The sequence below is a fragment of the Pyricularia grisea genome, assembly GCF_004355905.1.
Source record: "Pyricularia grisea strain NI907 chromosome Unknown Pyricularia_grisea_NI907_Scaffold_4, whole genome shotgun sequence".
Taxonomy (NCBI): Eukaryota; Fungi; Ascomycota; class Sordariomycetes; order Magnaporthales; family Pyriculariaceae; genus Pyricularia; species Pyricularia grisea.
The window spans coordinates 583929-600335 of record NW_022156718.1 but is presented as its reverse complement, the minus strand read 5'-3'; the positions used below and the strand labels follow the sequence as shown (position 1 = coordinate 600335).

The window sequence follows — 16407 nt, the reverse complement described above, 5'->3', positions numbered from 1 at the left end:
TTCGGAGATATGAGTTGGATCGTCAGGAGAAGCAAAGAAGTGGCATATGTTGTGATTGCGGTAATGAGGGGGGGGGGGGGGGGGTTAGGAGAAAAGGGGCAGATTATGAATGTGTAAAAGACGTGGTCGGACTGATTGGAAACGTTTGGTTTTGCTGTAATGAATTCGGATATTTAGAAATAACTATACTTTATTTCACCCACAACCATGATCGCACGGCCTGGACATTTGGAGCGGACAGAACCGCCGTAACATCATTTATTACATACGCAGACAAGAAAACAACACAGTCATCCAGACAAGCTTGGCTGGCATGTAGCATGCCAAATATTTTTTTCTATCTTTCCATTGTATTTAACAGTATTATACAAGAAACACATAAATACAGCTGGGCCCCGTAGGCGACTGCTGCCGAGCGGGCCCATGTTTGCAATACACGCCACGCCGAGTTGCCTACTTGACAAACTTGCGCTTGGGCGTAGCGATACGGTGGGTGTACTTCCACAGATGCCTGTACTTTGGACCCTGCCTCTTGGCCTCCCAACCACGAGGGCCGCGCTCGGGCTTCATCGAGTGGACGCGAGCATGCTTGAACTCGATGTCGGCGCCGGGTATGTTGTTGCGGGCCATGACGTCGGCAGTGTAGTCGTCCCATTCCGTGCGGAAGATGTTGAAGCCGACAGGCTCAAGGGCTGGGAACTTGTCCTTGAGTGACTTGATAGAGAACTTGTTGGGGTTCTTGGCAGGGTCCGGGTCGCTGGAGCGGATGTAAGCCTCGCGCAGCTTGGCCACGTCGATGACCTCGTTGTTCTTCTGCTCCAGGATGAAGATTGACAGGCGGTGCTTGGGAGCACCCTTTTGGGCGAAAGGGGGCAGCCAAGGAACGGCGAGGTGCTTCTTTGCATCGCGGATCATCATCAGGGGAATGGCTTTGGTGGTCGGGTCGATGGGAATGTTGGCGGCCAAGAAGTGACAGCGGCGGGCGAATCCATCCTTGTCGACGACCGGAACATCGTTGTCAATAACAGCCACGGTCACGAGGCGCTCGCCCTTGTTGAAGACCTGGACTCGCAGGGTCGGGGGCTTCTCCGACGTCAAGCTGTCGACGACGGTGCCGGGCGGGGTCTTGCGCTGGCGGAACGACATCTGGACGTCCATGACGGGCTCGAACTTGGGAAGGAGATCAGGAATGATGGAGAACTGCTCGATACGCTGCTTGATGATGCGGTAGGGAAGACCACGCCACTTCTTCTCAGCCAGGTGGCGGTACACGGGCTTGTTCATGTCACCTGCGACGCGCTACTTGTCAGCAAGATGAAGAACAGAGCTGTTGTTTAGTAAAGAATTGAATTCATAGATGATACATACCCATGCCGTCCTCAAATCTTCTCTTGACTTCTGGGTCATTGATGTCGGCCTGAACCTTGAGCATATTCAGGTACTCGCGCATGCTCTCGAGCCTCATCTGCTTGATACGGTCGCCACCTGTAACTGTCTCCGGGTCCCTAGCCTCGAGTGCCTTGATCTTGGCCGCCTCGCGCACGATCTGGGCAATCTTCTCCTGCCTGTCGGCGTGGAGGACCTTGCGGGCCTCCTGAAAGCATTGAAACGGCAACTGCGCAAATGGGATACTCTGGTCGGCGATGGCGATGGCAGCCTGCTTACGCCGTGAACCAACCATTGGGTCTTTCGGTGCTAATTTCGGTCCATCGGTGCTGGCTACGGGTTGGCTATTGCTGCTTCCACTTCCGGTCGGAGCTCCCTGGCCTGCAGCGGGAGCAGGAGGTGGTGATGTTGCTGCGGCGGTCGACGCTTCGTTCGTCCTTGCTGCAACTGCTGGCGATTTCGCAGGGTTGTCGTTCTTCTTTTCTGGCGGTGGTACCGCCGCGGTGGTCACATCATCCCTCCGGCCAGCGGTGCTTGAAAAGGAGCGAGATGCTATGGACCTCGATGTGGTGGCCATGGCCAGATGCTGTTGAGGCCGCAGACATCTCGTCACCGTCCTGCCAACCTGCTGGCACCTCGACATGGCTGAAGAGGTGTTTATGTGCGGTCTGTGCGGGCAGGTATAGGAAGATAAATTGATTCTTTGTTGTTTCCGGCGGGTGTTCTTTTTTTTTTTTTTTTTATCACCTCCAAGTACCTCCCTAAACAAATTTCAAGACGCGAGCTTCTACATTCGACGGCCTGTAGGATCTGCTCAAAAATTTGGGGATTGAATTGGATAGCTCCACTAGCAGCTAGACAGGGGTCAACGCAATTTTTATTGGTCTAGAAGCTGTCAGTTGCCCCACTTGGAGCGCGAAAAAGATGCAGCACCCGTCTATGCTTCGCTGATGGCAACTACCCCGAAAGACTTGAAATCACTGTAGGTCGTGCAGCAAACATTTTCTTAACGCGGCGACATAGGGGTCTTATAATACGCGCGCCATCAATACTACGCCGGAGCGCCAACAGAGAGTGAGACCCAGGAAAAGGGCTCAGAACGAGCGTTTGAATTGAAGTCTGCGTGCGGTCTGCTGCACAACGGCCTTCGCCATGGCCGGCAAAGGCGTCAGATGCCTCAGCGAGGCCATGAGAACCATGAGGATATCTTTATCACTATCGCCAGCCAGACAATCACTTGTATGTTTCTTTGACTGCTTCGATCAAAAGAAAAAGTACACACCCAAAATACTTACTGGTTGTATCATCATGCAGAACTGGACAAAACCTCTGGCATCATCACTGTCGAGCCGGACAATGGCTACCACTTCCGACCCGACCCCGTTCAAGACCAAGCTGCTCAACGGCATTACCGGACAAAGCTCAGCAGCGTCAGCGCAACCGATATGGACACCCCCCTCGGAAATTCCAGTCACAATCTACGACTTCCCGAGCCTCGAGCCCCTTACCCTGGAGGCCTGGCCTACCAAGCACCTTGATCTCCCTTTTCGCCGCGACCTCCTTCATCTTGCCGTTACGTACGAGGGTGATGGAACTAGGCAGGGTACGGCATCCTCCAAAACGAAGTGGGACGTCCACGGCTCCCATCGCAAAATGGCTCCCCAGAAGGGTATGGGTGCCGCCCGTGTGGGTTGGAAGCAGTCTCCCCTGCGCCGCGGAGGAGGCAAGTCTCACGGCCCGCACCCGCGTGACTTTTCCACGCGAATGAACCACAAGGTCTACGATCTGGCCTGGCGCACTGCGCTCTCGTATCGTTACCGGCGCGGTGAGCTGTTTGTGGTCCGCGACGGAAGTCTCGACATGCCGCTGCCCGCTGATTTCCTGACCCTTGCCGCCGAGGGCAGGCTCGGCCGCGAGCTCGAGGACGGCTTCGTCGACCGCATGGTTCGCGAGACCCTCAACCCTCTAGGATGGGGCAAGGAAGGTGGCCGCTCTACGTTTGTGGTGGGCTGCGACAAGGCAGGTCGGCCCAACCTGTTTTCCAGTCTTGAGATTGCCCAGAAGGAGGCGCGTGCCCTTGAGGTCGACGATGTTGATGTCAAGGACATTCTGGAGACGGGCCGGATCGTGATTGAGCGACGCGCTCTGAAGAGGCTCATCAAGGAACATCAGAGTGATCTCGTGAGCCGCATCGTCATCAACGGCTCCAGGGTCACGGGACCGCTGGCCGGGTCTACCAGAACCTTGGTAGAGTGAAGCGTGGCGTTGTGGTAGCAATCGGTTGAGAGGGAAGGAATAAGAAATCCTCTCACTGGCAACCAAAAACAAACATGTTGTTTGACGCATGTAAGATGTATGTATCTGCTTTGTATGTACAAATAGTCGGTAGAGTGTGGAAGAATATTGTCGGCAGTCCAAGATTTTGCTGTATAAATATTTGCTGCCTTGAACATGTTCAATATGTTGAATATGTTGCTGGCTTATTTAAGCTGTATCGCCTGAAATTTTGAGCCATAGCAGATCACCCACCACCTTGCATTACACTTAGTTTGGAGACATCAAGTTGTGGCATGTTGTGTGTGTGTACTTGTCTAGGTAGCTGATTTGGACATACTATGACGCTTCCCCCCGAAAAGAAGTTGTGTCTCGAACACTTCAAAGTCCCTCGAATTCCATGATTCATTTCACATTACTTGTCGGTGTCACTTTTTATATAATATTTATATATTTATATATGTATATATATATATATATATATATATATATATATACATTGATTGATGATTTCTATGTCATTACTCTATGGAAAGACTAGCATAGGCATGTTTGACTTGGATGGCAGCTTCCCGCAAGCCAATTCTGACCCCTTATATGTTGACGACATAAAGACATCAGCCAGCCTCATCAAAAACAAGAGATGAGCAGAAGCGACCAACCACACTTTACCAGGCTTAGGCAAACGGCGGATTTTATAGAGAAAAACCCACCTTCCCGATCAAAGCTTAATACATGTGGGGTGGAGAACTTACTACGTTAGATACCTAGGTACCTAGGTAGCTAATGCAATACGTAATTGGTAAACGATACCTTCTTCTTCTTTCTCTTTTACTTCGTTGAAAAACTTTATTTATTTATTCATCTTTTATTATTTTATTTTACTACATTCTTCATCTACCATTAATTCGCCTTTCTCCATTCACTCCTTGACATTTCTTACCGTCGCCATCGATGCGGGGCCACAGGGCGAGAGCATCAGTTGTTCCAATATGGACGAATCGCCGCCGGGTATTAGCGGCTGTTGATCAAAAAGTTCGCGGAGCCGGGGCAGCCTCCGTTATCTGGACAGTTCAAAAACCCTTCGAGCCCCCTCGTTCATTATTTTGTATTTTATTTCGAGCAAAGCCCTCTCGTCTTGTTTCCGTCCTAGTATTTCTATTCTTTTTCTTTCTTGCTCGTTGTTACCGATTCTCCATTTAGCTGGCAATCTCAAGTCTAAGAGGGAGAGGTTTTCTTTTTTTTTTTTTTCTCTCTCTCTTTTCTCACTCGGATTCAAATCTTGCGGGTCTTCATTTCCAAGCCCACAAGGCAGCCAACACGCATCAATTTTTGCAATACAAAATGTAAACTTGCTATGACGTAAGTACAGAAATGTTTACCCCTTTGGACATTGAAGCTAGTTTGCAACCATGCTCATTAGTTACCTAGCTAGACCTGTATGCTCACAGAGTTTCTGGCTTCCACAATTCCCAGAAAATAACATCTCTTGCCCTGAGCAAATCTTCCGCTGGTGAGCTAATTATTTGACTTCACCCTGTTGACAAATCTTTTCTCAAAATTTCGCCTCCAATACAATGTCATAATTCGTGTAATACATCATTCGCCCATTTGGAGGCTAAAGAAGAAAGAAGAAAAAAGAAACGAAAGAAAATGAGACAAAGCAAAACATAAAAGATAAAGAAAAACGCCAAGGTGACCTTCCCTCAAGGGAGGTTTTTTATTTTATGTTTTTAAGCAGCATTCAACACTGTGGTGAGACGAGATCTCAAGCCGACAATCGCTGCGTCCAAGATAATCCGGTAGGAGGGTTTAGTTGGGCAGGATTGGCTCATGCTCATGCCGACCGCGTCAAAGGATGGCAGAACGTGCCTTCATCAGGGACATTCCACCCACCACCTTTGCTTTCCATATTAAAGAAGAGATCCTAACCTTCTTCGTTTTCTAGATGGTTCATTGTCTTGAACGGGGGCACTATGGGAGAAGTTTGGGCGGAGCCAATGGCATAGACCGGGAGCTCCATGGGCGAATTCCATACGCCGTCGGATATTGAATGCGAGGATCGACATCTTACTGGCATCCCGGCGGTGTGGGAAGAACCGGCAGACCCTTGCCTCGAACGTCTCGAGTTCGCCATCATACTCTCAGATAACGAGCTTCGGTGTGACGAGGCAGTTGCCGCTGTAGGGGCGACCGATTCTATGAGCTTCTCATAGGTCAGCCCGCCGCCACCCTGCTCGCGCATTGCGCGCTCCTTGCTCTCCCGAACGAAACGTTGAGCTTCAAACTCGAGCCAATTATCGATCCTGGGATCCTTACAGGACGCGTGGTCCATCAGGTGGTTCTTCATGCTGTTCAACTCATTAAGCAACCCCTGAGCTTCTGTCTGGAGGGCGTGGTTTGTGGTTTCGAGCTCGACGCACTGCTCTTCCAAATCTTGGACGAATTCCTTCTTCTTCTTTCGGCACTTGAGCGCTGCAACCCTGTTCCGCTCAAGCACTGTACTGCGCTTGCCGTCGTCATCGCCGTCGGCGTCCGGGGACGTCTTTCTGGATCTGGTTGATTTTGTCGCGGCCGACCCAGCCGTTGCATTACTCTGGGTTCTCTTTTTCTTCTTGGCTGGAGGATCTGTGACTGGCGAATCTGCTGGGCCAAACGACATGGACCTAGAAGACCTTGACCGGTACGACTTGCTCTGCGGCCTTCCGACTGTCGTTATGCGGCTTGTATTACTTCCACTAGAGTTTGTCGTGCTCAGGGACGGTACCCGAGAGATGGATGTTTCTTCACCAGACGCTGCGGCAAGGAGCCCTGGGTCAACCGCGGTCAAAAGAGGTGCCGGTGGCGCGATGGTGTACGGGTTGATCCCATAGCTCAGTCCACCGGCGGTGGTGGCGTTTGCCAGCCTCTGCGGGGCCATGGCCTGCTCCTCGAGGAAGACGGTAGGGTACGGATCGTCCCCTTGTATCCGAGTCTGCGTGATCCCTGAGTCGGTAAGACTTGTACTGTCCTTGAAGGACGTGTGAAAGGGCAATCCTTCTGTCGCACTGAGAGGTTCAAAGGTTGCAGGAAGAGTATTTGGATAATGTTGCAGCCCGGGGTCCATGTCGGGCATGCTATCCTCGGGGAAGCTGCGGGAGTTCATCAATGCGACTCCTGCTCGTCCTCTACTGGCGAGTATATGTCGGATTTGGCGGTCGCGACAGACGGCTGTTTGTATTGCACCGTGCCGATACTGGATGCCTTGCGAACGGTGAGATACTAACTAAGGAGTGGCCAGATGGATCGATTTTACACAACCAGGGGGGGTTTGCCTGCGAAGCAAAGTTTGATTGATATGAAGCCGGTTCGCTGGGGGGAGAACCTAAAAGCTCCCAGTGCTGCGAATGGCACTCAATTCAATGAGGCAGGTAGGTGTCCGGGCAGTACCTGGAGACGTGTTTATGTCTGCATGCCAGGCAGGCTCGGGTGGGTTTCCAGGGTGCGACCCTGGAGGGTGCAACGCAAATACTTGGCCCCCAAGGCTGACTGTTTAGCTGCAGAAGGACAAAAAGAAGACAAAGGCGTCGGAAAAAATCAGGGTACCTCCGTTTAACTCCTTGATATTGCCTGGTAAATGTCGAAAGCTTGGGGGGTGTGGAATACCAAGCGCTGTAGGGTAGGAAAACAAATATCAAGGGTACTTTCTTGGGTTTAGGCACGTAGATTCGACGTCAATCCGGATAAGGCGACCGGGAAGTAACGAAAAATAAAGCAAATCAAGGAATTAACAGGGAAAGTATATCGAGTTTTTGGAATGAACAATGGGATTCCGGTGGGGGGACTTGTTTCTTTTCATGTGGGAGGGGGTCTTTCTCTTGTTCCTGTTGCGGCTTCAAGAAAAAACGGGCAGAAGTGTTGCATTCAAAAGTCGCCTGCATCAAAACGTCGAAGGAGAGAGAGGGTTAGTAATTAATTACCATCTGGTATTTCCGGGACCCTTAGGTACCGTAGCCGCGGTATGTACCTTATCTTATTAAATATTTATTTTTCTTTTTATTCTTTTTTTTCTCTTTTTCTGATCCCCCTTCCCTCACTCAAATTTTTTTTCCCTTTCCCTCAGTTTCTTGTTTTTGCACCGTGGACTGAGAAGTAGCCAACGCTTATGGTGTAGATCGCCGATGGCAGGCGCCTTCTCCCGGAGCAAAATCTCCTAAAACCTCTCTGGTCTTGGTAAAAGTTACCGCTGGACCAGGGAACATCAAGCTGCCGAGTATGTTACTGTGTGGGTACCCCATTCGCACACGTTACGGTTACGGATACAGCAGTTGATAGCGGGGACCCACAATCCACATTGAGCGAGTCGACCAGACCATATTTCAAGGTTATTATGAAAAGTACGCCAAAAAGTGACCAGCATGAGCATGGAGAGGAGCTGGAGAGGTCTTTGGGGGGAGGATAAAGAGGAGAGGAGAAACTAAACAAGCGAGACCTCAAGTCAGTCAGTCCCCAAAGAAATAAAGTGGATAAAAAAAAAAAATAGCTGTCAGGCTTGTCAGGATCCTCACTCTCGACCAGGAAAGGTGCCGCAACCAAAATTAGGTACATGGATCAGATGTCAGTTCCAGAATTCTTAATACGCACAGTCGTATTATGAAAGAGAGGTAGGTTCATCATCGTCATGCTAGCTCAAGTATGACAGACTTACATGCTAGCTAACGCAAGGTACACCAGACCCCGAAAATCGGATTGAGCTCTAGATCTAGAAACTGAGGGGTTCGATGCGGCGCATTACATCCGCACCACATTGTTTATTTAGAATACGGTACCTAATAAGAATTAGGAGCCCTACCTGGGTAGGTCTAGTTTGCTACCTGTGTGGCCTTGGCAAGTATGCCGATCAACTGTTAGCAGCCGTTCGCTATCACTTGCACATACATGTGGGGCAAGGGTTCACCTCGATACCTTAGCGAGTTAGCTTAGCCTACCTGCCAACTGCAAAATACCTAACCAAACTACAGTACATCCTGCTCTCTCCTTTGTATGATATTGATGTGGTATTGATATGATGATGCTTGGGTTTTGTTCTTTGCAACTTAGGTGCGTCAGCACAAATGGTAATTGTCCAATTAACCTCGAGGCCATATAATGTTATCCTAGGTACCTTACAAAGCTTGCCTATCTCAACCTATCGCCTCTTTTCGAACTCAAGTATGATCGGGCGCTCATCTCGATTGGGCCACCGGCCTTTATTATTGCGTGCCGTTATCAGATGCACACCGAGCAACTGTTAGGTCAGGAAAGGTTAGCCACTTTATTATCTGGATATATGTACCTAACGTCGCATATATGTACCTCGTATATATCCCTTGTCGTCCAAGCCGGCCACCTGATGCTCAAAAAAAAAAAAAAAAAGATCTACAGCGAGAATATGTACGCTACGTACATACACGCATGAGTGCTAGCTGCCTTGCTGCGGAACGTGTAATATTGAGCGCATGATATTGTGTGCTATTATTCCCGTTTACACTTGTGTATTTGTTTCCGCAACTCGATACATCATAGCTGTTTCGAATCCTACTTGATCCTGTTCCACGATGATCCCGCTCCATGATTAACCAGCAAAAACACTCACAAATGCGGCTCGATAACCGGCATTTTCGCCACCGTTATACGTTACATAGCACCGGTAGATGTAGGTAATTGTTTCGCCGTTCCCAGCTGGGTCACCCACCAATCGGGAACCCCAATCTCTTATTTTTTTTTTCTGCTTCCCCCCGGGGCGTTTCATCCGGCTAATGTTAGTCGACGTCACCGCACTGCGCCTCGGAGCCTGTCCCGCCACTGGTTGGTCCTCCGTAGCCCATGTGCGGGGCAGTGCTTGGCAAAGGGATGAACGAAGAAAAAAAAACCCCCGTGCCTGAGCTCGGTTGGTGGCCCAGGCTTATTCGCAGGATCTCCTCCAGGGGAGCTTTCCGGTTGGACGCGTCGCGTGAGTTTCCATTAAAAAAACGACAATACCCTGTCTCCGCCACTTCGAGCACGTTTTTTTTTTTTTTTTTTTTGCGCGAAGCGCATCTCGATTTAATCCCCGCCACAAAAAAAGTCCGTCACAACACTGCATATTACCAGGCAAAGATAAATATTTATTTTTTTCTTGTCCTTTTGTGACATCACGGCCCTGTCCCTGAGGATTGGTGCAAAACTTCCCGGCACTCTACAACATATAGAAAATTGTTGGGATTTCTCTCTCCCTCTCTTTTTTTTTTCTTAATAGCATAATGGAGCAGACCTCAACCCCACGTGTCAACTGCGGTCTCCTAGACTCGTATGTTGGTCGCAATGTCATGGTCGTCGGCAGGGTTCAACAGTTGCGCGGCGACGTTGCACTCATTGATGCAGATGGAAACGTCACCGCAAATCTGAACCGAGTATGTGATTGATTTGGGCTCCTCCCTTTCTTTCTGTTTTGTCTGGTTTTTTCTTCTGGTGTTACCTCGGCGAATTTTGACGGGAAAATCATAACCCCGTCCCCTTGACCCCTTCCCTTCCATCCGCCCAGAAGGCCTATCTTGCATCCAGACCTGGATTTCTAATCCCGAGGCCTTCTTTCGCCCCTCCCCCTACAGGACTCACACCTCCTCGTCGGCAACGCCGCGCAGATCATCGGCAAAGTCAACCCGGACTTGAGCATCAGAGTCCTGAGCTCCCACGACCTCGGTCCAAACGTCGACATGAACGTCTCCAGGGCGGTCGTCGAGACGTCCCAGAAGCTCAAGGAGCTGTTCGAGTACGACGGAGCAGAACAGCCGCAGCATTGACGGCACTCCACGGCCGCCGGCGGGTACATGTCCCTGGTCACGCCACCCCCACGGTCCACGCGCATTGCCGTTGTTTGGCCGGCTGGCCCTTCTAGTTTATCTGTCGATGGTGGTTCTACACCTGCTGCTGCTGCTGTTCCTACTGTTGCTCCTGCTACCGACATGCCGCAAGGACCCGCGCCTTCTCGACATGCGCGTGAACAGAAACCCGGAGTGTTGATCAAGGAGGAGAGTTCCCAAGAGGAGGACGAGGATGAGGAGACTACACGTGATGCCCCGCACGACGGTTTGGTTAAAGATGACGCAGACAGGCGGACAAGTAATGCAGATTGTTTCCCGCGGCCATCATATCATAAAGATGGGAGAGTTTCTGGTGGGAGGATCAGAAGGAGACGTTTGTCGTCTCCGCGTCCAGCACCCACGAAATTCAATGCAGCGGCACCGCGCCAGCCTGAGAAGTACGAGACTTATGATATTGATGATGACGAAAACTCGGAACTGATGGACGCTATTTTGGAGGATATGGGCAGGTTGACTGTTACCATGAAAATGGATGATACAGGACGCTGGAGGATTTTATGGAAGTCTAGAGAACTCGATATCTGAAAGGCAGACAGACAGGCACCTTAGAGGAAGTGACGTTAAATGGCTCGCTTATTCATTCCTCCAATGAACTATTTTATCTAGCTAGACTAGTCTAATGCGTAGGCAAGATAACTTGGTTGCATTCCTCCTTGAGAGTAAACCAGTTATCACGCCTCTGTTCGAACACATTCCTTCGCTTCGAAATCCTCTGTACTCTGATCTATCTACAGTTTGAACCGAAATATTGGAATTTGCAACATACCATGGTTTTGATTTGAGTTGAAACAATTATTCCTATTCACAATTATTCAAATGCAACCATAACTCCGTCGCTAGCCAAGTGTGCCGCTGCGTGGCGTCGAACACTTTTTAAAAGCAGATTGGAACCACCCATAAAACCAAAGGAAAAAAAAAGGAGAAGCTCCCGTAACGTTCGTCAGGAGACTGGGAGACAAGACAAACAAACCAACGTCGAAACCATGCCAGCATGCTTAGAGTTTGAATGTTCTAGGCAGTGTTCATTGCGTTGGCACCTCGGTTGTAGCCGTGTTCAAGATGTCATCAATAGAAAGAGCCTCATCAAGGGCTCTGCACTGGTCTCCAGTTAACTAGACATGTTGACCAACGTCGACCTCGGCCATGGCACAATCTTCTTGTTCATTGTGAGGCCACGTAGTCATGTCCCACGATGGATCGTAGTTCATCACGCCACCTTCCTTGATGAGCGGCGGTGAGCTAGGCATCGGCATATCGGTGTTGAGGACATTGTCAAAGTCAAGTAGGTTTGAGCTGAGATCAAATCCTCCCAAGTCGCCCAGTCCATGCGATGGCGAGCCGTTGGTGAAGTCATTTGCCTCGGAAAGAAGCTGCGAGAGAGTGGCAGGGAACGGCGAATCGCCCAGACCGGTGATAACCAGGTCTTCTGCCGCAAAATGAGCAGAGAGATGTTGTCGGCCTGGCGTCCGAGACGGGGTGCGCTGCAAGCCGGCAAGACCGCGAGAAGGCGAGATCATCGTAACTGTTCGCTGCGAGCGAATCGACTTGGACACGCTGCGAGTAATCGGTCGGTGGCTTGGTGTAGGGCGGGTCGGCGTCTTAAACGGACCCCCACTACTGCCGTTGGGAGGTGGTGTAGATGGGCGCACAGGCGGTGTTCCGAAAAGGTCCGCCATTTCTTTATCCGAATTCTTGGGAGGCGTCACAGTTTTCTGCATCTGAGACGAGCCGTATTGCCTGTTCTTGGCGGACGCAAACTCGGGGCCAGGCTTGACGATGTTGATGGCGGACTCGCCAAGGACCTTTGGAACTCCATCTTTCCTCGGCGAAGGGAAGAGCAGCCTCCTAGCCGGCCCGAGGTCATCTTCAACCGCAATAGGGCTTTGCGCAGTTCCGCTGCCCCTAGAATGTGTTGACCCCGGGCCCCTCGAGTTTGGGGACCCTAAAAAACCTGTCGTGTTTTGCGACTCCTTTATCGAGGTCTGCCTGCTTTGCAAAGTGCTGTTGGTCTCATCCGCCAACTGCTCATAACCTGGTCCTAAAGGATCCGTCATATAGCACGCTTCCGACGTAAGGTTCATTTGGGCGTCGCTTTTGGTCCGCGCCTTCTTGGAGCGACCGTTGCCGGAGCTTGCACTTTTGTCACGCTTCCTGCGTGGCTGGTTCAGGCGGGCGAGATTCTTGTCCCATTGCTCTGGTGGGCGATGGCACTTGAACTTTCCAAGCCAAATACCACAGGGGTTGCAGATCAAAGACTTCTTCCACAGAGCCTTGTCTTCTCCTGGGCCTAATGATTTCTTGACCAGTCGGTATGAGGTGGGGTTGTCGTCCTTGTCCCGTTCAAGAATATCGATGGCTGTCACGAGTCCAGGCTTCTCAGAGTAGTCATGAAACCCTGGCGACCCAACGTGATCCTGTGTCCACATCTTGCGCCACGTGGGGGTCTCGATTGCACCGCAATTGCTGCAGAATGGTGGCATTTCGCCTTGTTCAATAGCTTGCTCCAACCGTTCCTTGATAGTCTGCTTTTTTGCGTAGTTTTTGTTGCTGGTGGTCTGTTCCTGTAGTGTATCACTGGGTGGGCAGGGGGCCTCAGAGTAGGAAATCGGTGGCAATGGAAGCGTCAGCATTGTTTGAGGGCCGACTGGGTCGCTAGCTGGAACAGGGGGCACATTGTTGTCTGGAATAGGGGTCGCGCTGGTCGTGGGTCGAGATGTTGATGTGCTGGGGGGCAACATCAGAGGCAGATCGGGCTCAGGAACCGACGCAGCGGCCATCAGGGCCTGGAGTTGCTCATCAGATATTACTTCTTCCTTTGAAGATTCCTGTGGGACGTCTTCCTGAAGAGTTTGCTCCAGGTTTTGTTCCTGTGTCTCCAAGACAGACTCTTTGGATGAATCTTCTGAAGGCTTCCGAGCTTCCTCTCGCGGAAGGTGCGTAGTGTCTAGCACTTTTGTGGATGGCTCTTCAACTGAGGGTAGGGGCTGATCCGCAGCAGTGGGCGTATCGGCGGGTGTGAGAGCAGCTCCTCCCATGGGCAACTCTGGAACGCTCGTCCTCCTGTATTTAGGCTCAGTGTTGGCACGCTTCACTGCGGGAGGTGCTGAGGACTCTTGCTGTTGTTTGAGCCTGTGAGATTGACTTCTCGGCGGGTTATAAATACTGGTTTGCGGAAGGAGCTCCTGCGGACCAGGTATCTCCTCCATAAAGGGGAACCCTTGACTTTGTACGTTGCTGCCCTTCCTAGGGACAGGTTTCGCAATCTTTGGGAGCTTAGGTGAGGCCTCGCGCTGTTGGGCCAGCCGAGGTTTTTGAGGCGGCAAGGTTTGTGCCTCATCATCGTCGATACCACCGTCAATACCGCCACTCATAAACCCAGAATCATGTCGAGGGTTAGGGAGCATGCGAGGTAGAACAGGGCTTGACGCTGCGGGACTTGATCTTATGAATGCGGTTGACCTTGGGACCGGGGGAGACGAGCCAAGATCCGCCGGGCTCTCCTCTGGCGTATAGACTTGCTCAGACGGTGCCAAAGACTCTGTTGGAGATCGTGCGTCCATCCGCTGATGGCCGGACATGCCAAAGCTTGACTCATGTTGCAGGCTGGGATAGCTCAGAGCATCATCTGTGCTAGCAATCGAATCATGACGGGACAGCACTGCGACTGGCTTCTTCCTTTGCTTAGCCTTCCTCACGACAGGACCCTGAGGGACCGGCGTGGGAGCGCGGGGTCCTTCCTGAAGATGATTCCCGCCTGCGGCCTCGCCAGTCGTGCCAACAGGCCTTATGCTCCTGATGGATCCAGAAATTGCAGCAACAACACGTAGCGAGTCTGCCGTCGAATCCAAGGATGGTCTGTCCTCAGACCAATCAGCCATCGTCGTTTTCGCTCGTTTCCTTTGAGGTCCGTCATCGGCATCTGTCGGATCTTCGAGACCAGATGTGTTACCGTCAGCTACTGGCTTCTTCTTTGGACGCCCACGCGGCCGGCCTGTTGGGACTCTTGACCGTGCTCGGGATGACGGCCTGGAGGATTTTGGTATCGGTACCGCCGTGGATTCCTTGACATCTGGGGTTCCTGTTCTCGAATGGCTGGCAGCAAAGGAGCCGTCATGCATTGGACCCGAGGGTTGTAATGGCTGAGATTGCGAGTACTGCTGCTGTTGATGTTGATGAGCAGTGGGATAATTCTGTTTCGGCATGACATGAACGGACATGGACCTGGCAGAATCTGAGCAACTCGTCTGTGGGATGGGAGCAGGAGACGGAGCGTGCGCCGGAGCGATTGATGCGGACCCAGGCCGAGACCCTGGAATCTGTATTTGAGGGTAGCTGTTCCGTGAAGACGCCTGTTGTGGCTGTTGCATGGAAGCGGCGCTTGCTGATCGAGCCAGGTTAGGGTTTGACTGGATAAACGAGTTCCATTCTGTAGTGTCTGTTGGTGTTGACACAGCAGGCATATTCGAATGCTGCTGGTGCTGGTGCTGGTGCTGGTGAGGTTGCGACTGCCGATGTTGTTGGTGGTAGTATGGCATTCCGTTATCATGAGGGGGGTACTCTGTACTTTGATCCGTCCTTTGCCTCCTAGCCACTGCAGCCAGCTTGAGCTTGACCTCAAGCGTCTCCTTTGGACTGCCGCTGAAAATACTCAAGAGATTCTTGGTAACGCGACCAGTAACCAGCTTGGGCATCTCATTCGGTCGCAGAGCTTCCAGTCCCCAAGACAGCATGCCCTGCCCAACCAGTGGGGTGTCGGCCTCGGAGTAATCGAATGCATACACTGTGTAATCAAGATCCTGCTGATCAAAAAGTTCGGGACTGCACTGATGGACGGCTTGCAGGCATATTCGAAGGTCAATGACTCCAATTGAGTTGGTCTCGTCCAGCGGTATGGTTTGGATCTGTTGCACCTGAGGCCATCTTGCCAGCAAGTTGTCGGCACTGTCCTTCAGGCTGTATAGGACCTTCACTGTAAACGGGAGATTTCCCTATTAGCCCAGGGCCGAGGCCACTTGTGTTGTTGACTACATCTGCGAGTCCCTTACCTCCCATGGGTCGTGTCTGGGGGCCACATTCATCACGATCTGAAGCAACGGGCGGTGTCGGCATATGTTGCTGAGTGAAGCTCGGCGCAGAACCAGGCCAATCGCGACCATTCGGGCCCGCAGAATAAGGAGAAGCCATCGTTGCCAACCGTACAATACAGCCGGACCAGTGGAGTGGTCGGTTAGGGGCTGTTTGTGCGTTGCTGGACGGGCTGCGGGAGAGAAGAGTTGAACGTTCGTTTTCTGATCTGGATTGAGTTGGGTAGGTGGAGGAAATGTTCAAGAATGCAATCCGTTGCCCAGTCCCCGGGGGAGATATGGGTCCCTATCCAAAGTGGTTTAAGTTCGAGACTGGTCCGTGTTCCCGCGAGCGAGCGCGCGTGTAAGAGTGACGCGCGCCGCTGGAAGTGGATCGACGTCCGGGGGTCTAAGACACCTGAATAATGACGCCGACTAAAAATCAATTAATTTAGAACATCATCAAATCTGACATGATCGAATATGCGACAACTAGCTCTCCTTAAAACTGGACAAGTTCCGGTGAGTTCCGGTGAATTAGGAGCATAGGATGCAACGTGAAGATATGTGGTGGTTATAAAAACAAAGAGCTCCAAGTGGAAGGAGCTCGGTGAAAGCTATCAAACAAAACCGAGTTGGGGAATGAATGCACTTTACGCGAATGACGCGACTTGGGGAGAGCGGGGCCAAAGCGAAGTGGGTACGTACTTAAAGTGTTGCACGCGTGCCAACGCGGGCAGGCGCGACGGATGCCAGCACAGGGGCAGTCCGCGTTACCACTTAAAGATCTGCGAAAAGAGTGG

At 51.4% G+C, this 16407-nt stretch overlaps 5 protein-coding genes across 5 annotated transcripts; 2 read left to right on the top strand and 3 right to left on the bottom strand.

The window, feature by feature from the left end:
- Positions 1–308: 308 nt before the first annotated feature.
- On the bottom strand, positions 309–2140 carry PgNI_06910 (uncharacterized protein). The gene is made up of 2 exons (XM_031126929.1): positions 1369–2140; positions 309–1289 (listed from the first exon to the last, which is right to left on the bottom strand). The coding sequence occupies exons 1-2, from the start codon at positions 2027–2029 to the stop codon at positions 454–456; spliced, it is 1497 nt and encodes a 498-aa protein (XP_030981101.1). The 5' UTR covers positions 2030–2140; the 3' UTR covers positions 309–453.
- Positions 2141–2381: 241 nt separating this feature from the next.
- On the top strand, positions 2382–3834 carry PgNI_06909 (uncharacterized protein). Its single transcript, XM_031126928.1, has 2 exons — positions 2382–2625; positions 2701–3834. Exons 1-2 carry the CDS (start codon positions 2539–2541, stop codon positions 3640–3642), a joined length of 1029 nt encoding a protein of 342 aa, XP_030981688.1. The 5' UTR covers positions 2382–2538; the 3' UTR covers positions 3643–3834.
- Positions 3835–5587: 1753 nt separating this feature from the next.
- On the bottom strand, positions 5588–6805 carry PgNI_06908 (uncharacterized protein; the record flags this gene model as incomplete). The annotated part of the gene is made up of 1 exon (XM_031126927.1): positions 5588–6805. The coding sequence occupies one exon, from the start codon at positions 6803–6805 to the stop codon at positions 5588–5590; it is 1218 nt and encodes a 405-aa protein (XP_030981687.1).
- Positions 6806–9667: 2862 nt separating this feature from the next.
- On the top strand, positions 9668–11676 carry PgNI_06907 (uncharacterized protein). Its single transcript, XM_031126926.1, has 2 exons — positions 9668–10070; positions 10269–11676. Exons 1-2 carry the CDS (start codon positions 9921–9923, stop codon positions 10458–10460), a joined length of 342 nt encoding a protein of 113 aa, XP_030981696.1. The 5' UTR covers positions 9668–9920; the 3' UTR covers positions 10461–11676.
- Positions 11654–15725, bottom strand: PgNI_06906 (uncharacterized protein; the record flags this gene model as incomplete). The annotated part of the gene is made up of 2 exons (XM_031126925.1): positions 11654–15510; positions 15587–15725. 2 exons carry the CDS (start codon positions 15723–15725, stop codon positions 11654–11656), a joined length of 3996 nt encoding a protein of 1331 aa, XP_030981695.1.
- Between the last annotated feature and the right edge of the window lie 682 nt (positions 15726–16407).